General features: G+C 38.8%; 1 protein-coding gene across 1 annotated transcript in view; it reads left to right on the forward strand.

Moving 5' to 3' along the window:
- Nucleotides 1–15,488, forward strand: part of HSPA4 (heat shock protein family A (Hsp70) member 4) — a 38,171-nt gene extending 22,683 nt beyond the window's left edge. The window contains exons 14-19 of the mRNA XM_072400886.1: nucleotides 5,269–5,421; nucleotides 7,183–7,308; nucleotides 9,333–9,440; nucleotides 9,963–10,082; nucleotides 13,187–13,348; nucleotides 14,035–15,488. Coding sequence (XP_072256987.1) covers nucleotides 5,269–5,421; nucleotides 7,183–7,308; nucleotides 9,333–9,440; nucleotides 9,963–10,082; nucleotides 13,187–13,348; nucleotides 14,035–14,232 — 867 coding nt within the window. The 3' untranslated portion in view covers nucleotides 14,233–15,488. The remainder of the gene's footprint in view (nucleotides 1–5,268; nucleotides 5,422–7,182; nucleotides 7,309–9,332; nucleotides 9,441–9,962; nucleotides 10,083–13,186; nucleotides 13,349–14,034) is intronic.
- Nucleotides 15,489–19,221: the final 3,733 nt, after the last annotated feature.

Consider the following 19,221-nt stretch of genomic DNA (forward strand, 5'->3'; position numbering starts at 1 on the left):
GGCACTTACCGCCTGTTACCAGTCCTAGGTGCCCGGCACTTACCGCCTGTTACCAGTCCTAGGTGCCTAGCAGTTGCCAGAATTCACTCAGAAGGGGTAAATGTTTTTTGCTGCTAATATGAACTAAGCCTAACTTGTTATACCACATTAATTATACTATTACACTACTACAAAGGAATGCACTCTTAAAACTTAGAACACTAGTAAGTTGGGTCACAATACACAGCATAGGACAGTTGTGACAAAATACATAGAATAGAAAAATTGGATATACTAACGGGGCAGGTATTACAAAGTTGTAACAAATAATTGGGAGAAGATAGAACACTGAAACAATAAGAGGTTACTGGATACCCATGGCATAAACAACTGGGAGCACTAAATTTGCCGTGTTTTGCCACACCCCCTTTTTTACCACCCGGCTACAGCTTCCTACCACCCGGCTGAAAAAAATTTCTGGGGAGAACACTGCATTATATACCTCTGTTAAAAGGGGTGCCACTTCACTCTGAAGTATCTTTTAAAACCAGAAAAACCTGAATTGATCGTCCTTTGAACTTCTTCTAATGAAATTGGTTTATTAAGGAATTCTCTATCTTCATATTCAAGTTTAGGTAATTTAGCTTTAGTTATCAACTCATCTATTGCCCCAGATTGCATCGGTTGTGCTGTATACAGTTGTCCATAATACTCCTGAAAAATATTTAATACTATCTTTGAATTGGTCCTCTTAGAGATTGGATCAGTAATCTTAAAAATATATCTCTTAGGCCCATGTGGTTTACTTAATTTTGCCGATAAAGAGCCTCTTTTGTTGCCCCATCGATAAAATTTATATTTCTGATATCTAAGATGAGTATCTACTCTAGAGGCAACATATGTATTAAAACAAGATACGGCCTCCTACCATTCAACTTTAGCTTCCTGTGATCCAGTCTCCAGGAAATCTCTATATGCCCTAGTTACCATTCCTTGTAAATCTGTATATTTTTTAAGATGTTTCTTATATTGCTGTCTAGTGTAATCCATAAAATATCCTCTCATGACTGCTTTCAAAGTATGCCAAAGCAATATGGGTGTGTCCCAATGTTCCAAGTTATCATCAACGCTATTTGCCCAGTGTCCTTTCACAAAGTTCAAAAATTCTGGGGATCTTATCAATGATGACAGAAATTTCCATTGAAAAACTCTATTTTTTGTGGAAGCTCTAGAACCATTGTTACAGGAGCATGATCTGAGATTGTAAATTCTGCTATAGATGTATCTATAACTCCTGAAAACAATGATTCATCAATTAGAATATAATCAATCCTAGAAAAAGACTTATGGGCCTTAGAATAACATGTGTAGTCTTTTTCGATTGGATTAAGGAGTCTCCAGGCGTCCACCAAGGTAGTCTGGGTAAGCAAACGTTTAATTCCTGTTAAAACCATCCCTGAAATGTTTTGGGCTGGACTAGAACGATCTAATCTTTTACCTACTACCGCATTAAAGCAACCTGCCACTATCGAATTCGGATAATTCTCTTCCCAGAATTTTTGAGTAATATACGTATAGAATGAACGTGAATTGCTTGTAGGAGCATAGATCGAACAAAATGAAAATCTCTGACGTGCAAAATCCACCACTACTATCACATCTACTCTCCTTATCTACAATTGTAGTGTTAATCCTGTAGGGAAGATTCTTTTTCAAAAGGATAGCCACTTCTCTTTTCTAAACAAGGTAGTAGCTATAATATCACGTAAAGTTGCACTATCGCCAACCTTCCAGTGTTTATCAGGTTTTTTACGCTTCAAATGCAACAGGACTTTTTTACATTTTTGGGGGGACTATTTAAACCTGCCACATTCCAAAATACTAAGCGTAGATTCTTCTGCGTACTAACTACTATATGAGAAGAAGTGTTGGACAAAGTCCTCATATCAACTTCCACCGACAGCAACTTATTAGCCAATTCTTTCCAATAAAAAGTGGTCCTAGACCCAACCAGTCATATTCTCCCCAATACAATAGCCAACCCCTGAGCCTTCCATACTGACATATCAAAAGTATTAAAACTGTACTATTATATAAAACATACTTCTGAAAAATTCAGAAGTATGTTCAGAATAAATTGACATATAAAAACCGTTCGCATAGTAATCAGTACCTCTGTTTTAAACATTGAAGTATCTGCCTTCTAATCCAGGCAGTAGGGTAGCTCTCATTGCAAGACATTCCAAAATATTTATGTAACTCAGTGTTAGGATCCCTTTGAAAAAAGTGAAATAAATGTTTACAAACCTAATTGAATCCTACAGATCCTAATCCACCAGTGGTTTTCATTACAGAACATATCAAAATATTCATACAATTCATTCTTAATATATACTTGAAAAAAGTGAAACAGATAAAGTATATCTAAACCCAATTGGGCTATCAAAACCCTCAAGTGATCCCTACTACAAAACTTTTTCAAATAGTCAAAAAGCTCAATATTAATATACATTTTGAGACATTCATGTAATTTAATTTTAATATATATAACTAGGTGAAACAAGTACACATCTAATTGAGTCCTGTGAATTGATGGTGTTGTGTAATTGTTGTGTAATCATTAATAACCATGCATTGCATATTTATAGGGAAAAAGTATAGAAAGCAGAAAAAGAAAGAAAATTTAAACTACATTATATAGACCATTTATGTTCATATTATATCTTATGCATGTTGGATGTCTTCCTGATCTTCAATAATAAAATTCATAGCACTATGTGGGTCATCAAATAACTGGTTTTCTCCTTTCCACATTATCCTTAACTTAGCTGGATAAAGGAGGGCAAAACCTATGCCTTTTTTCTGCTAGGATAGGACAAGCAGGTACAAAATGTTTACGTCTATGTGCCACAGAGGGTGAAAAGTCCTGGAACAATAACATTTATCATTTCCCACTTTCAACTCCCGTTGTTTACGATACGCAATCATCAATGCTTCTTTATCCTTTACATGAGAAAAATTTGCTATCACAGGTCTAGGCCTTACTTTGTATAGATCTTTCTGGGCCTACACAAATAACACGTTTCAAGGCCCGCGGGGTTAAAGGTGTAATATTAAGGGCCATGAGCATATCTGTGTTGTGGTAAACCTAATCAGTTCCTGACCCTTCCATGTTTCTGGTACTCCAGTAATACGGAGATTAGATCGTCCATTTTTGTTTTCCAAATCTTCAACTTTTTCTTCCAATGAAGATATCAGTGCTGTTTGAGTAGTGAGTTTACCCTGTGTTTGTAATGCCTCATCTTCCAGGTCACTAACTCTTTGTTCTAACTCTACAATGCGTGCAGTGTTGGAAGAAATAGAAGTCAAAGCTGTTTCAAATCTGTTTTGTAATGTGCCAAATTTTTTTATCAAAATAAGGTGTAAGGAACTTAATCACCTCTGCTGCTGTAGTATTTGACACTAACACAAAGATGTTAAATCCTCAGCTTCCAAAATAGGTATTTCCTGTGATCTCTGCATAATCATTTTATCAGGAGAAGGTGGGGAAAGTGTTGGTGAGGACACACTGGTTTTCAGGGAACCTTTACATTTTGTTTTTGATTGCTGTTTGCGAGTGGTTCCGGACGAATATCTTCCCACATATTTATCCATAGTAGTTTTGTTATTAGAGTCTATTCAACCCAACACAGGACTTTCTTTAAAAGAGGCTAATGATACCTCTTTAAATTTGGAGGAAAAAAAAAAAGTTTCACAACTCTTATGTTCTCCCTGCAGAGTCCTGCTACATCTCATGATAACACAGCACAGCTCATCAGTATAGGTAGCATCTGCTTCATAACTAGCAACATTAAATATTATTATTATTAAACAGGATTTATATAGCGCCAACATATTACGCAGTGCTGTACATTAAATTGGGGTTGCAAATGACAGACTAATACAGACACTGATACAGGAGGAGAGGACCCTGCCCCGAAGAGCTTACATTCTAGTAGGTGGGGAATTTACTCACAATGGGATGGGAGATATGTAGTGGTGGGAAGTAGTGATGGTTTCAAAAGACAGAAGAAGATGGGTAGGCAAGTTTGAAAAAATGGGTTTTGAGTGCTCTTTCAAATGAGCAGAAAGTAGGAGCAAGCCGAAAAGGACGAAGAAGACCATTCCAGAGAGTTGGGGCAGCTCTAGAGAAGTCATGAATCCGTGCGTGTGATGAGGTTATGAGTGAGGAAGTCATTAGTAGGTCATTGGAGGAGTGGAAAGAGCAGCTGGGGGAGTACTTTTTTTTTACCAGGTCAGAAAGTGGGACAATAACTGTGGAGGGATTTGAAGGCAAAGCACAGGAGCTTGAATTTGATTCTAAGGTGAAATGGAAGGCAGTGTAGAGATCTGCCAAGAGATGCAGCAGGAGAGGTGGGAAGGATGGATGAGTCTGGCTGCAGCATTCATAACAGATTGTGGAGGAGAGAGTCGGGTTAGTGGAATACCAGAGAGGAGGATGTTACAGTGAAACTCTCAGTATCGGATGTATCGACAGGCAGTGTTCTCCTCTCAGGAGGTCACACCTTTAGCTATACAGTCCCCAAGGGATTCAAGATATTCTAACAGGCCTCAGTAGGGCAGATGGAACAATTTTAAAGTCCAATCAACATTCAACCCTCCAATTGTTTCCAGGTCTCCAAGAAAAAGCATATATTGCAAACTTTGTGTAATGAAACTACCTCTGCTTGTCACCGTTTTCACAGGATGCTAATAGCATGGTGTTAGCTGTACAATGCAGCTGACTAATCAGAATGACAACTGCCTCTCAGCTGGCAGCGTGTCTGGAGTTCCAGCTATGGGTGTATAGCAGGCAGCAATCCCTTCTCGCACGATCGCCCCTGCAGTTGCTCCTTCCCAGGGAGTCACAGATACTCTGTCAAGCCTCCAAGTCTCGCAAAGAGCTGGCAGAGAAAGAAACAAATGTAACAGTTTGTTGAGTCCCTGAGCAGCAGAGCTAAAATGTGTCTGCCTCATTCAGCTCCGCCCCCGGAAAACCTTCGCCGATTAAAAAAAAACGCCTATTAATGTCCTAACCTTTTAGCTTGTGTATAGCAGACACAATACCATTTGCACCAGAGTACATTGTATGAGTACAAAGGTAGCTATCGGACTGAGTAAGCCTTAAAAGAATATAGCATGAAATAACACCACTGTTTTTTTTTACCCCTGTTTACATTGTCTTGTTAAAGAATATTCCACATCTGCCATATGCCTTTTAAAATGATTTTGTTGGTTTACTTTCTTTAGACTTCACAAGCCACACCTAAAGACAAGAAGACCGATCAACCTCCACAAGCCAAGAAGGCTAAAGTAAAGACTAGCACAATTGAACTACCTGTTGAACACTACCCTCCTCGGCAGATAGGACGGGATATGTTGAACTTGTTTGTCGAAAATGAGGTTTGTGAACTGTGTATCATAATACATACTGACTGCCATATGATAGGAGAGAATTGCAGAGAGTCTTGACAACCCTGCAAGCCAGATATGGAGGGTTGCAGAAATGCTTTAAAATTTTTGTAGACAATAGGATTTGATGACATCCTTTTGTGGGGATGTCTGCTGTACAAATTCATACTTGTGTGATACCTAGCTATGTCAAGGTCTTTGAGATAAAGTAGTGGATGGCAGTATTGTGCATACGTATTTGATAATGGTTGATCCTTGGCCACCTTAATCCTTTAACAATCTTGTTAAGATATTGACAAATGTAAGCTGCTTAGAACTGCCTTTTTTTGGTTTCCATGCCCTAATTCCAATTTTATGATGTTTTAAAAAGCAGACACAAGTCATTTTAGGCCAGAGTTTCTCGAACTTTTAAACATTGGAAACACCCTGAAATACCTTTCCAGGTTGACAAGGAACCCCTATTATTATTTTTAAAACCCACAGTATATTGGGCCTCCTACATTTTTGACTAGAGGGAAGAATATCACATTTAAAGATGGCCAAAAAGATAATTGGTATTTCTTGGCCAGCACAGTGGCTCAGAGGTTAGCACTCCGGCCCTTGCAGCGCTAGGTCCCAGGTTCGATTCCCAGCCAGGACATTATCTGCATGGAGTTTACAGGTTCTCCCCGCATCTGCGTGGGTTAATCCAGTTTCCTCCCACATCCCAAAAACATGCAGTGAGTTTAATTGTCTTCCCCCTAAAATTTGACCTTCGACTACATTAATGACATATGACTATGTGTAGAATGTGCTCTGTTTGGGGTGCCTTGGATTTAACAACGGACCAATAGATCTTACAAAGGGGAAAGGTTTATTTACAGCTTAGGATAATATTTACATATGATTTTCAATACAAAAGGGAAGCAGGTAAAGGGTATATAGGAAGGGGAAGGAGAGGGGTCTAGCTCTATCTCTAGCACATGGTCAAATCTCACACACAACCATACACACCAGGGTTTTCTCTCCTTGAACCACACCCCGCTGAAGGTCCAGAGCGAATCACATTGTTGATTCATCCTTGGTGAAGTCTTGATCAAAAGGTCACACAGACTGTCCTTGTCCCAGGCTTGGGATTGTTGTCATATACCCCTGCCCCCTCCAGGAAGACTGAAGTTATAGTGAACAGGTTTGGGCAGAAATTGACACCAAATAGTCAAACTGGCCAAGGTGTTAATGATCCTCAGGCCTGCACACATGGAAGATCAATCATTGTCTCTGTTAAGCAATCCTTTGATGTTTGAGGGACTGCATCTGTCTCCACAGATAATGAGGTTTATAGCTTGTTTCCAAGAAAGCAGAATTGTCTTTACATACCAGTCTTATTCATATCAATTTTGGTCACTTCCAACACTATGGTAGGGACATTAGATTGTGAGCTCCCTTGAGGGACAGTTAGTGACACCACTATGGAGTTTGTACAGTGCTGCGTAATATGATGGTGCTATATAAATACTGTGTAATATTAATAATATATATTAAACTGATCTGAGAGTCAAACTGCTCATTTGCATGAGGAACCATAGGGTTCAACAGAACCCTGTTTGAGAAATATTGTCTTGTGCCATTACTTGTAAAAATGACCTGGTCATTTAGCAAGCAAGTTTCACAAATAATACCTATATTTAAACACATTTCGAAAGTTATCTTATGTAAAGCTTGCTTCCAGAAAAAGGTTTAATATTTTAACTACTGACTTATTTCTTCCATTAGGGAAAGATGATTATGCAAGACAAGCTTGAGAAGGAGCGTAATGATGCCAAGAACGCAGTTGAGGAATATGTATATGAGATGAGGGACAAGCTGTGTGGCATCTATGAAAAATTTGTTAATGAAGATGTAAGTGTTGCTCTATTCTCTTTTGTTTCGGGGGTGTTTACATTCTACAGAATTCATGCGTGGAAACAAACCTAATGTTTGAAGGAGCACAGAAAGTAAATTCTGTACTTGGTTCTTCAATTTAAAGATTTTACTTTATCTAAGTCTTTTGTTCTGGCATGTTGTCTCTTCATTTTAATATGGCAGCAGTTTCATGAAAAGTTATCCATCATATTTTTTTTTTTTTTTTGTACAGGTTTAAGGTACAAAAACAAATGTATAACCGATAATAGGAATGTGCCTATATATCTTCCATGTGCAATAAATTTATTTTATGCCCAATGTTTACCTAAAAAAGTCTCCGTTATGTAGACACCTGAAAGACCAGGGACTACTTGAATATAATTCTAGCAGACTCAGAGCTTTACCTAAAGTAACATTATTATTTACCTACACTTCCCAGACTAAATTTAAAGGTTATATAGTTAGAGGGGGGCAGAGATTGGTGTTTAGTACAAAGTTAGATGTACTCCCAAAAGGAGAGAGCCCTTTAATGTATAAGGAATTAGGATGTTGTGCTCAGGAATAGTCCTGCCTCCAGAGTCAAACATTGTAACAGGTTTTTACAGGTGCAATGAAAGTAAATATATGGTAAAGTATGATGCTTCAATAATATGGAAAGAGGTCATGCGTGCATAGTTACATCAAGTGTTTATAGCTAGCTGCACAAATTTGCTGTAGGCAGGGAGAAAGTTGGGTGTCCCAGTTTCTTTGCCTTTTATTTGGTTGCACTGGAGAAGCAGTCTTTTATCTTGCAGAGAAAGAAAGCTTTTGCTCTGCAGAACTATGTTAAACTTCAGTCTCTTTGGCCACCAGGTTTTTAACTCCAACCAGAGTAACTTAAGGTCTTGCCATGTGTTGTTTTGTACTAGACATGGAGGATGAAGTCCCTTTAGTCCTTGATGTTCTTGGATTGGTATTTACATGCTGCCTGATGGTTCAGATATGTGCATATTAGAATCCTGCTATTGAAATTCAGGCTGTCTTTGGAATCCTCCCTAACTCTTAATGTACCTCTTTCTTTAATCTGGTCTTTTTACTAAAGTTTTGTTTGACAGTAGGTCAAAATACTGATTTAATCTGATTTAAGTGATCTACTAACATTTTGGATCTGGCATTGTCAACCTCTTAAGCTGCGTACACACCTGCAATTTTTCTCGTTGGAAAGGATCTTTCACGATCCTTTCCAACGAGAAAAGAGTGCACGATGCTGTACATACAGCACCGTTCATGCTCTATGGAGAGGGGAGGGGGAGAGCGACGGAGCGGCACCCTGCTGCGCGCTCTCCCCTTCCCTTTCATTAGGATCGGTCGTCGTCCATGGATCCGCCAGGACGGTCGTCGGACGATGGACGACGACCGACTGTACACACGGCAGATTTTCGCCCGATAATTGGCCGATACCGATTATCGGGCGAGAAAAATTTGCCGTGTGTACGCAGCTTTAAAGTGGATCTTAATTAAGAGTTTATAAAAGCTGCCATTGGTAAACCTATTTAAATATTATTTGCCTGGATGTAAAGATTATCTTCTAATAACTCCTCCTAAAGTCTGTCCAAGCTGCTGCTCCCACTGACAAGTTTGCCACTGATTGGATCATTAACTATATGTTGTCCACAACAGAGCCCTGTTTACCAAGGCTGTAGTTTCGCTGTCTACAGGCAGGGTTAGGCTTCCAGTGGGAGCCAGAAATCCTGCACAGATCCCACTGGCTGGCACCTTTGCAGCTACTCCAGTCCTGCACTGCAGCGTTTGCTCCTAAACAACCAACTTGTGCAGATTTAACAGCAAGAGGCAGTGAGTTTTTTGGTCTGGTGTCTCAAAAGATGGTATTTTTTGATTAAGTCCCTCTTCGATCTTCAAAAAATAAAGACTATTTTCTACCAGAGAATTATTTATTTGTTGAGATTTAGCTTTTAAACATTTATTTATTTGACCTGACTTTCCTAAAGAAATAACTGGCTACTGTGCAATTAATGTTTTAGGACAGAAACAGTTTTATCCTTAAGCTTGAAGATACAGAGAATTGGCTGTATGAAGATGGAGAGGATCAGCCTAAACAAGTTTATATAGACAAAATAACAGACTTAAAGGTAGGTTGGCATGGAATATGTTGTAATTTCTTTTGTCAACTTATATGTGTAAATTTAAATTTCAAGCTTGTCAAACCTAAAAAATGTTACATGTCAAAGGTTTAGCTATTAACCCCCCCTGGCATTCTAATTCTATCAGTCTTTTTACGCAAAAATCATTACATTGTCTTGCATGGAAATTGATTTTTCATTGTAGGCCTATAATTCTTAGGCATAACTCACCGAAATATGTCCAATATTTAAGTGTTAGCAGCCAACCCCTTTTTTTTCCAGTGTTAGTGAGCTTTAAATATATTTTTTTTAAGTTCATGGTAAAGTACAAACTAGATAATTGACCTTGTGGGTAGGTTTGCTTTTATAGAGAAGACATTGTTTTTTTTTTTGTGAGCTATTGTCACATACACAAATTCTGGGCTTTGGCATTGTAAGAGTACAGTGGTGCAATTTTCCTTTTCAGTTCTGTATTAATGTAATAGATCTAGAATATTTTAAAATGCATATTTCTCTTTTTCATTTTTTCAGAATTTAGGCCAGCCCATACAAGCACGTTACCTAGAGTTTGAGGACAGACCAAAGGCATTTGATGACCTTGGGAAACAAATTCAACTTTATATGAAAGTTATTCATGCCTTCAAAAACAAGGTAAACTATTTTTGCTTTTAGTAAAACATTTTTAGAAATTACTAGATTTTTAGATATTTGTAAAATATTTTGCCTGTACTTAAGCTGCGTACACACTTGCAATTTTTGTCTTTCACGATCCTTTCCAACGACAAGGGACTGCACGATGCATGAACGGTGCTGTACATACAGCACCGTTCATGCTCTATGGAGAGGAGAGGGGGAGAGCGACGGAGCGGCACCCTGCTGCGCGCTCTTCCCCTTCATTAGGATCGGTTGTCGTCCATCGTCCGTGGATCCGGCAGGACGGTCGTTCGGACGATCGACGACACCGACTGTACACACGGCAGATTTTCGCCCGATATTTGGCCGATGCCGATTATCGGGCGATAAAAATCTGCCGTGTGTACGTAGCTTTAAAGTAAGGTAGTTTATTCTTTAGGCAGCTGGGTAAGTCATACAAAGACTTCCTGGTTCTTTCAGTGTTTTGCTTCCCACTTTTTAGACACATGAGACACTGTCCCAACAAGTGAGCTCCCTCTTCCCACAATGTCACCCTTAGGCTGGGTCTACACGGACAGTTTTAAAAACGCATGTAAACGTTCCTACCATGTTTTATATGCGTTTTTTTTTTTATGCACTTTTACAGGCGTTTTAAAGCTTTTCTTTAGATTGCTAAAAAAACTTCTATAAAAACACAAAACAATGAACAATGCATACAGAGACATCTAGTATTTGCAATATACAAAACTAGTGGATTGTGCTTTTTTTCCATTTTTGTGCTTATATCCCTATTATTTTAATCTCTACCACCTGTTTATTCCATAGTGCGAATCGCTGCTTATAATCTATAAAAAGAAAACCAAGGCTCCCAAATTTGGTTTAAGGAGTTTTTTAAAGTGTAGGGTATTTTGTCGTTTATCAGAATCCAAATTAATTTAGAGAAGATTGGTTCTAGAGATATGGTAGGCTTTTTCCAGGCTTTCGCTGATGCAATCCTACCCCCAAAAACTATAATTTTAATCAAATTCATTGACGATTTTGGGAGGGCCAAGTCCAAATTACTAAATAGGGCTGCCTCGATCTGTGAAATCATGTTAAAAACTTCATCCCAGAATTCCCTGGCAATTGGGCGCGACCACCAAATGTGTATCATGAAACCATTAACAGGGCAACCTCGAGAGCATATTGGAGAAACTGATGGGACACACTTGGCCAGTTTGCTTGGTACCAAGTACCATCTGAGCATCACTTTGTAATTAGCTTCCACAAGAGCGGAATTCAGGGATACCTTGGATATGGAATATGACATATCCCAAAACTCCTCTAGTTCCTATGTTTTGCCCAATTCAGATTCCCAATCCAGCATATATTTCAATTTCCCAGAGGGGGCCACCAAAGCTGATAAATAATAGAGATTTGCCCTCTTGTAGAAGACATAGCGGAACAGGTACTTTCAAATGAAGTGGGCCGCATAGGTTTCGGAGCTTGCCTGATTATATTGTTAATAAATGAATAAAGTTGTCGATAACGAAAATACTCCGTAATCGGGGCCTCTCTTTTTTGCCAGTTAAATATTCCCAAGTAAGCACTGGTCAAACGTCTATCAGATCTTTCAAGCCCCTAAAACCTCTTAAGGTCCACCATTTAAAATGTTCTGGGAAAAGGCCTGGTGGAATGTCTGGGTTGTTCCAAAGTGGGGTTAAAGGGTTAAATACTAGATGTCTCTGTATGCATTGTTCATTGTTTTGTGTTTTTATGATTAAAAATTAATAAAAACTATTCAAATATAAAACTTCTATAAACGCCTATGACACGTTTTACTGTGAATTTGCAGTGATTTTACATAAGTGTTTTTAAAAGGTTTCCTTTTATTCCTTTCAGGGAATGAGTACAGGGGTACATAAAACCATTACTCATTCCCTGAAAGGGTTAAAATTTGTTTAAAAAAAAAAAAAAAAGGACAAGGCTTTAAACTTAAGTATTTTATTAAATGTGTGTGCTTTGTGTATCTAACCTTTTTTTTTCACAGGTTATTCCACAATAACAAGTTGATTCCCACGGCTGCATCCATTCACGAGCACAGCCGTTTGACTCCTCCTGACAGTGAGGGATCCCCGGGCACTAGGGGTTAAATGAGGACAAGGCCTCGCAAGCCCTAGAGGAGCTCTAGTATGTGTTACAGATACAGAACACATGCCACAGCTTCTCTAGGGCTGCGGGAGTATCTAGTAGAGCAGAGCTGTCCGCATAGCAGAGCTCCGCTGTTTGCTCCGCTCCCTGATTGGCTGAGGAAAGGAAAATCCTGAGGATTCTTGGGCTGTCTTCAGGGTTTCCCTTTTCCCAGCCAATCACAAAGCACAAGAGGTGAATGAGGACAGGTCTCCCTATTCAAGTCTAGTGCTGAATGACTGAGAAAAGGAATCACAAAGCACTAAAGGTGAAGCCTTGTCCTCATTTAACCCCTAGTGCCCAGGGATCCCTCACTGTCAGGAGGAGTCCCACGGCTGTGCTCATGATGATGATCATCATGTCATTGTGGGATAACCTGTAAAAAAAAAAAAAAAAAAAAAAAAAAAAAAGTTACACAAAGCACACACGTTTAAGAAAATACTTTAAAAATAGAACGAGGATTCAATCTTACACATATTTTTAACTATTTCAGGGAATGAGTAAGGGGTTTTATGTATGGGGTGGTGGAGATCTGGGAGTCTCCTTATTAAAGGGGGCTTCCAGATTCCAAAGTTCTGCTACAAACGCTTATAAAAGCTCCCATTGTTTTCAAGGGAAGCTTTCATAAAAAGCTTAAAAACGCTTGTAAAAGCCTTCATTAAATTCAGTGGGAGCGTTTCCCCGCATTTACCCTGCTTTTTAATTTTAATAAGGATTATAAAGCTCATAAAGATGCCTCAAGGAAACGTCCTGGTGTAGCCATTTGGAATGCATGGGAATTTCAAACATGGGATTTTAAAGCCTCAGGTTAAACTCTGGGGGAAAATGTCGTCCGTGTAGACTAAGCTTGGAATGTTTTATAGGAAAGTGTTGTCTTTTATCACCTCATTTTGAATGGAAAACGTCATACATTTGGTTTTTAAGAAATGGAGTAATCTGTCTTTTCCATCTAGGAAGAGGCATACGACCATCTGGATCCCTCTGAAATAGATAAAGTTGAAAAAAGTATAAATGAAGCCATGGAGTGGATGAACAACAAAATGAATCTACAGATGAAGCAGAATCTTACTGCCGATCCTGTGGTTAAAACTAAGGAGATTCAAGCTAAAACAAAAGTAGGTTATTTTGTGTTATGAGGTGTTAATTGTCTTCCTCTGTTTAAAAAACTTTTTTATTGCTCCCTAAAGGTTTATTTTTGTACAATTTAAGACATGCATGTACATAAAAATATTTTCTCATAAATTGAAGAAAAAACTGCATTTGTTGTCCAGAGTGAGCAATAAAGAGGGCTATAAGCATGAATATCTAGTTGCTTGTACATGTAGACTTAACACTGGAGACCTTTTATTGCTTAGGTTGGGTTTATTTTAAATCTTGCCCACCTGTTATCTATAAACTCCAATTAAATGTCTTTATATCTAAACATGTCTGAAAAGTGGATGACTTTTAAGGTGACTCACATATGTTGGTATTTGTTTTAATACATGCCTAAACACTAGGTTATAACCTAGCCAGTCTAGCCTTCCATTTTGTAGTGATCACTATACTGCAGATAACAATAGGCAAGCCCAGCATTTGTATTGGTACTTCTCCTTGCACAGCTCATGTGTGCTGATTGGGCCCTGTGTCATTTGCAGGGCACTTGGCATGGGTCATTGTCCAGATTTAGATTTTTGTGAGTTCTGTTCTTCTTTTGAGTTGATCTATTATTTTGAAGAGATCCAGCCCCCTTTGCTCTGCGGAATGAGTTTTGTCTGTTTTAAATTTCATATACAGAATTAAAATGTTATTTTTTTTCCAGGAATTGATGAACATGTGTAACCCCATAATCTCCAAACCGAAACCCAAGGTTGAGCCCCCGAAAGAGGAGCAACAAGCAGACGAGCAGAATGGACCAGTAGATAATACAAATGGCCAAGGGTCACAGGCTACAGAGCAGAGTTCAGACCCTGCTGCCTCTGAAGCAGAGAAAAAACTCCCTGAAATGGACATTGAATAAATTCCATTATCTATTTCTATTATAAAACAGTATAACAAAGCTTTAAGTTGTTACCTTCATATGGCTCAAAATACCGATCAGAAAAAAGTGATGACTGCAAATTACTTTTAGTTTCTTAGTCAGCCCCTGTATTTCCTGCATTTTTCTACACCCTTTGACATATGTTTTGTTTGACGTCAATTTTTTTTTTCTTTAATGATTTTGTTATTTTGCAGCTATTCTTCATTGTTGCAGTTTTAGCAATGGCTGTAACTTGCACATTTAACTAGTAGACTTTTGTCTGAGGTTACACCAGGTTTGTATCTTACTTGAGTAGTATTTAAGGTCTACAAATGGCTGAATTGCTTGGGAAAAGCAGTTACCCCAAATATAGCAACATCTATGTGTTTCTGAGCAGATTTTGAAGTCTTGATTCGCATCTTTCTGTACGCTGCTTTTCCGCTCGATTGGCAGCAGGTAAATGGCAGTAAGCTCATCATTTTGCATGGAAGCCTGGTTGCCTTATGGGGCTACCAGGAAATTGGAGTGTTTAAAACCTAGCACTAGCCACAGCCTCTATGGACTAGCTTTATTCATGAGCAAATTTAGTATTCATACTTTGTGTGAGTACATAATCTATGTATTTTTAGAAGCAACTTACTATCCACGATGGTGGTGCTAATAAATCCAGTGAGGAAACAGTTGGCTTTCCACCATATCAGAAAATTGAGCTTTTACAGAGAGTAGTTTCTATTTGGAAGTGCTAAATACCACACAAGGCCGAGAACCATCCTGTGTAAGTACTGTTGAATGTTTAAGAACTTTGTGCATTACCCACCCCATCTTGCTTATAAAAGAGCTTTGATGCGATTGCTGTGGAGCTGGGAGGTAATCTTTGATCCTCATTTGATTGGTACAAGTGAAATCACTTGCGCCATAATGCAATGCAGCTTGTATGTCAATCATCCTTCATGTTATTTTAAACATGGGACAAGTGTTCAGTATTTTTGTGATAATTTCTAGTAACCTTATTAATCCCAGAAAAAAACTGGATTCTCTTCTCAGCATGTGGTAATTGTGCTGTGATGTTATACACAGGCCCCCCATGACATTTGGTATACTGGTTTACAATATTACAGCATTAGGTTCAATGGTTGTTTATATCCCATAAAAACACTTTTTTTTTTTTTTTTTTTTTTTTATTGTTGTTATAACCTGAACTCTTGACACCTACAGCAGTTCCCTTCTGACAATAAAGTTGCTGGGTTGCAACATAAGTCTTTCTTGTATTTCCCTTTGTCTTTAATTTCGCACCGACTAGCAAATTTTTTGGCTCCGCTAAAAGCATTGAAAAAAATGATCATTGGTGTTGGCAAAGTTTATCCGGTATTGGTCAAAATTCATATTTGATGCCTACATACACTTACCAGCCACTTTATGAGGTGCACCTGTTCAATCGCTTGTTAGCACAAATATTTATACGGCTATAATCAAATTCACATGACAGCAACTGGGCATCTGGGCATTGTCAAGACATTGGTATCGTTGTTGGTGCCAGGTGTGCTGGTTTCATGTACAACCATCTCTAGTGTTTTTACAGAGAATGGTCTGAAGTAGAGAAAAATAACCCCAGTTATTTGACCTGTTAATGCTGGAGGAGACTGGTGCAAACTCATAAGAAAGAATGTGATAACTCTAACACATACAGCCAAGGTATGCAGAAGAGCATCTCTGAATGTAGATCAGATGGGCTACAGCAGCTGGAGACCACACTAGGTGCTAGTACTGACATCCAAGACCTGGCACCTGAGGCTGCAGTTTACCCAGACTCACCAAAACTGAACATGAGAAGATTGAAAAGACAATGCTTGGTCTGATAAGTCCAGATTTCTGTTGTGACATGTGGATGGTAGAGTCAGAATTTGATGTCTACATGTATGCATGAATCCATCCTTGTTTCATCAGTTCAGGCTCAGTAATGTGATGGTGTTGGGAATATTTTATGGGCACACTTTGTACGATTTAAACATAATTTAAATTTTAATTTATATTTATTATTTAAATACTGGCTACTTTTGTGTTGCTGTTCTGTCCATCTCACAAGAGTACCCATCTTCTGTATTTCAATCTTTATTTAGTTTTTCAACATAATAAATAATACAAACATTTGGGGAGATAAGGATAGCAATGTTCTTTAAGGACTAGATGAATGCAAACATACAAACATATGCATTCATAAGTAGTAGAAAATGAACCTATTTTAGGACATAAAAACAACAAACAAAATATTTAAGGGACACGGGAAATAGAAGTAGAAACACTACACCGATCAAGGTGGGATATATATATATGATACTATGTATAATCTATATCACAAGAATGATAAACCATGCAAATGTGACCTTGAGACCTCAAAATAAACAAAATAGTAAATCATAAAATCATCCTATTTGGGATTGTTAACCCAATCAGGACTAATATTAAGACTAATTGGGGAAGAAGGGGAATGGGACGGAGGCCTTCATTCAGACTGTCATTACTATAGATTATCAATTTATGTGGTGTGATTGTCAAGTTGTTTTGGAATCAATCCATAGGTTCCAGATCACTTGAAATTTTTCTAATTTATCAATGAGTATACTAGTAAGCTTATTGACCATAATACAATTAAGTTTTGTGCCTGTGGGATCAATTGAAAATATCAGACTGCTTCCAAGCTTTCGCTAGTGAAATGCGTGCAGCTAACCGAATTAGTCTTATTAGTTTTTTGCAGTAGGAGGGGAGGGGTAGATCTAGTTTACTAAATAGGCCAGATTCTTGAGTTTTGTGTGACATGGTGTCTGAAATTAGTTTAAAGACCGCTGACCAGAATATTTGTGCCTTCGGCCATGCCCACCAAAAATGGAACATAGTTCCTTTCTCCGCACAACCCCTGAAACATAATGGAAACGTTGTTGGTTTATATTTGGCTATGTGATCTGGAACTAAATACCATTGCAAGAGCACCTTAAATTTAGCTTCAACCCAACCAGAGTTTAGAGAGGCTTTTGATAGCTCCATAGACATTTCATTCCGTTCTTGCCTTTCCCAGCACACACTCAGGTCATGTTCCCATTGTTCCAGGTATTTAGGTTTAGTAGTCAGAGCTGCTAATGCAGCATGTAATATTAATTAGGGCACTGGCCAGAGCCGAGGACCCATATGCATCGCAGGCTCAGGGCAGTGATTGGGTTGTGGCATCACAACATCACTGGGGGAAGTTTCTTCTTTAAGTGACACACAGCTCCCCACACATGCATGGTCTGGACTCCATCAATGTAGTGGTCTGTGATCGCTCTTACATCTATCACATCTTTTTTTTTTTTTCATGAAGCCTTTAGCTATCGACTAACCAAAGTTTTCTTCATTTCCTTCCCCGAGAAAACCTTGGGTTGTCCCATAACGGGGTTAAAGGCCAGGGGGGGGGGAAATATTTGAGTATGCGATCTAAGTTTATCCCATATTGTCAGGGAATGTGTCTAGTCTTTTTAGAGATCCATAACAGGGCTGGAAGTGAGATCTGGTGGCATGCCAGACCTTTCAAGTCAATCCACTGAGGTTTAGGGCCAGTAACATTACATAATGAAATTTGGGCAAGTTGGGCTGCTCTATAATAATGAATGAGGTTGGGGACCTCCAATCCTCCAAGTGTGTGGGGCGCATAAAGAGTGGGCTTTTGTACTCTGCTCTTCTTCCCATTCCAGATAAATTGTAAAATTTGTGTCTAAGTGATTCATAAGATAGATTGGCACTGAAATCGAAAGAGTATGGAAACGGATATAAAATTCTGGGCAGTACATTCATTTTGATGGTAGCTATCCGCCCAAACCATGACGGAGGTGATTTCATTCATCCTTTAAGGTCTAAAGGAATGAATTTGAACAGAGGTTCATAACATAGCACAACAACATTTTTGCTACTGGGAATAACACATGTGATTTACATGATATCAAGTGTGCTGATTCCAAATATAAACTCAGAATTTGCCTAACGCATACAGATTTTAGGTTATAGGCGTGCTATAGCTGTTCAAATGGTCAGTAATTGGGTAATGTATTTTTACATGGGAACATTATACCAGTTGCAACTACCACTATGCCTGCTGCTGCCTCACGTCCCCTGGTGGCATGCATGTTCTAGCTAAGGCTGGGCATGTCTGCACAAGTCAGTGAGCTGACGTCAGAAATAGGTATATAAGGCGAGATAGACCAGGGGCTTGTCTCTAGTGCAAAACACTCTTATTGGATAGTACAGCTAGGCTAAAGTTAGTGTGTTTTGAGCTAAAGATAAGTAGGCGCAGCTGTGTTAATAATCCACAAACATTTGTGGCAAATATACTGTGTGTGATCAATGCAAGAACCTAGCCAAGAGGGTGAGCTTTGCTTACAAGTATTACTTTGAATGTGAAATTGGAGATCAGGATAAAACCTGGGCACCTCATATCTGCTGTCAGGTGTTTTACATTGGCCTAACACAATGGTTGAATGGGAAAAGGAATAAAATGCCTTTTGCTGTGCCTATAGTTTGGCGTGAGCCAAAAGACCATCAATCACACTGCTACTTCTGTATGAGTAAAATTGCTGGGTTTTTGAAAAAGACTAAGTCAAAAATCGTCTATCCTCATTGTGAATCTGCTCTGAAGCCAGTGCCACATGATGCACAGAACCCAGTGCCAGTCTCTCCTACCTCTGTTGTTACTGACAGTGACATGTCGGATGAGGAACAGGAGGATGATGTCGATGTTAATGTTATAAAGCCCAATTTGAAGAGGGTAAGCCACATTTTTTAAGCTTCAGATTTATATGATCCAGTAAGAGACCTGTCTTTGTCAAAAGAGAAGTCTGAACTGTTAGCCTCCTGATTAAAGGAGTGGAATTTGCTACAAAAATCATCACACAAAGTTTGCAGGTTACTACAAGCTGGAAAATGACATTTGCTTCTGCACTGAGGTGAGTGGTCTGATGATGAAGT

Source organism: Pyxicephalus adspersus, chromosome 2 (assembly GCF_032062135.1).
Source record: "Pyxicephalus adspersus chromosome 2, UCB_Pads_2.0, whole genome shotgun sequence".
NCBI classification, from domain to species: Eukaryota; Metazoa; Chordata; class Amphibia; order Anura; family Pyxicephalidae; genus Pyxicephalus; species Pyxicephalus adspersus.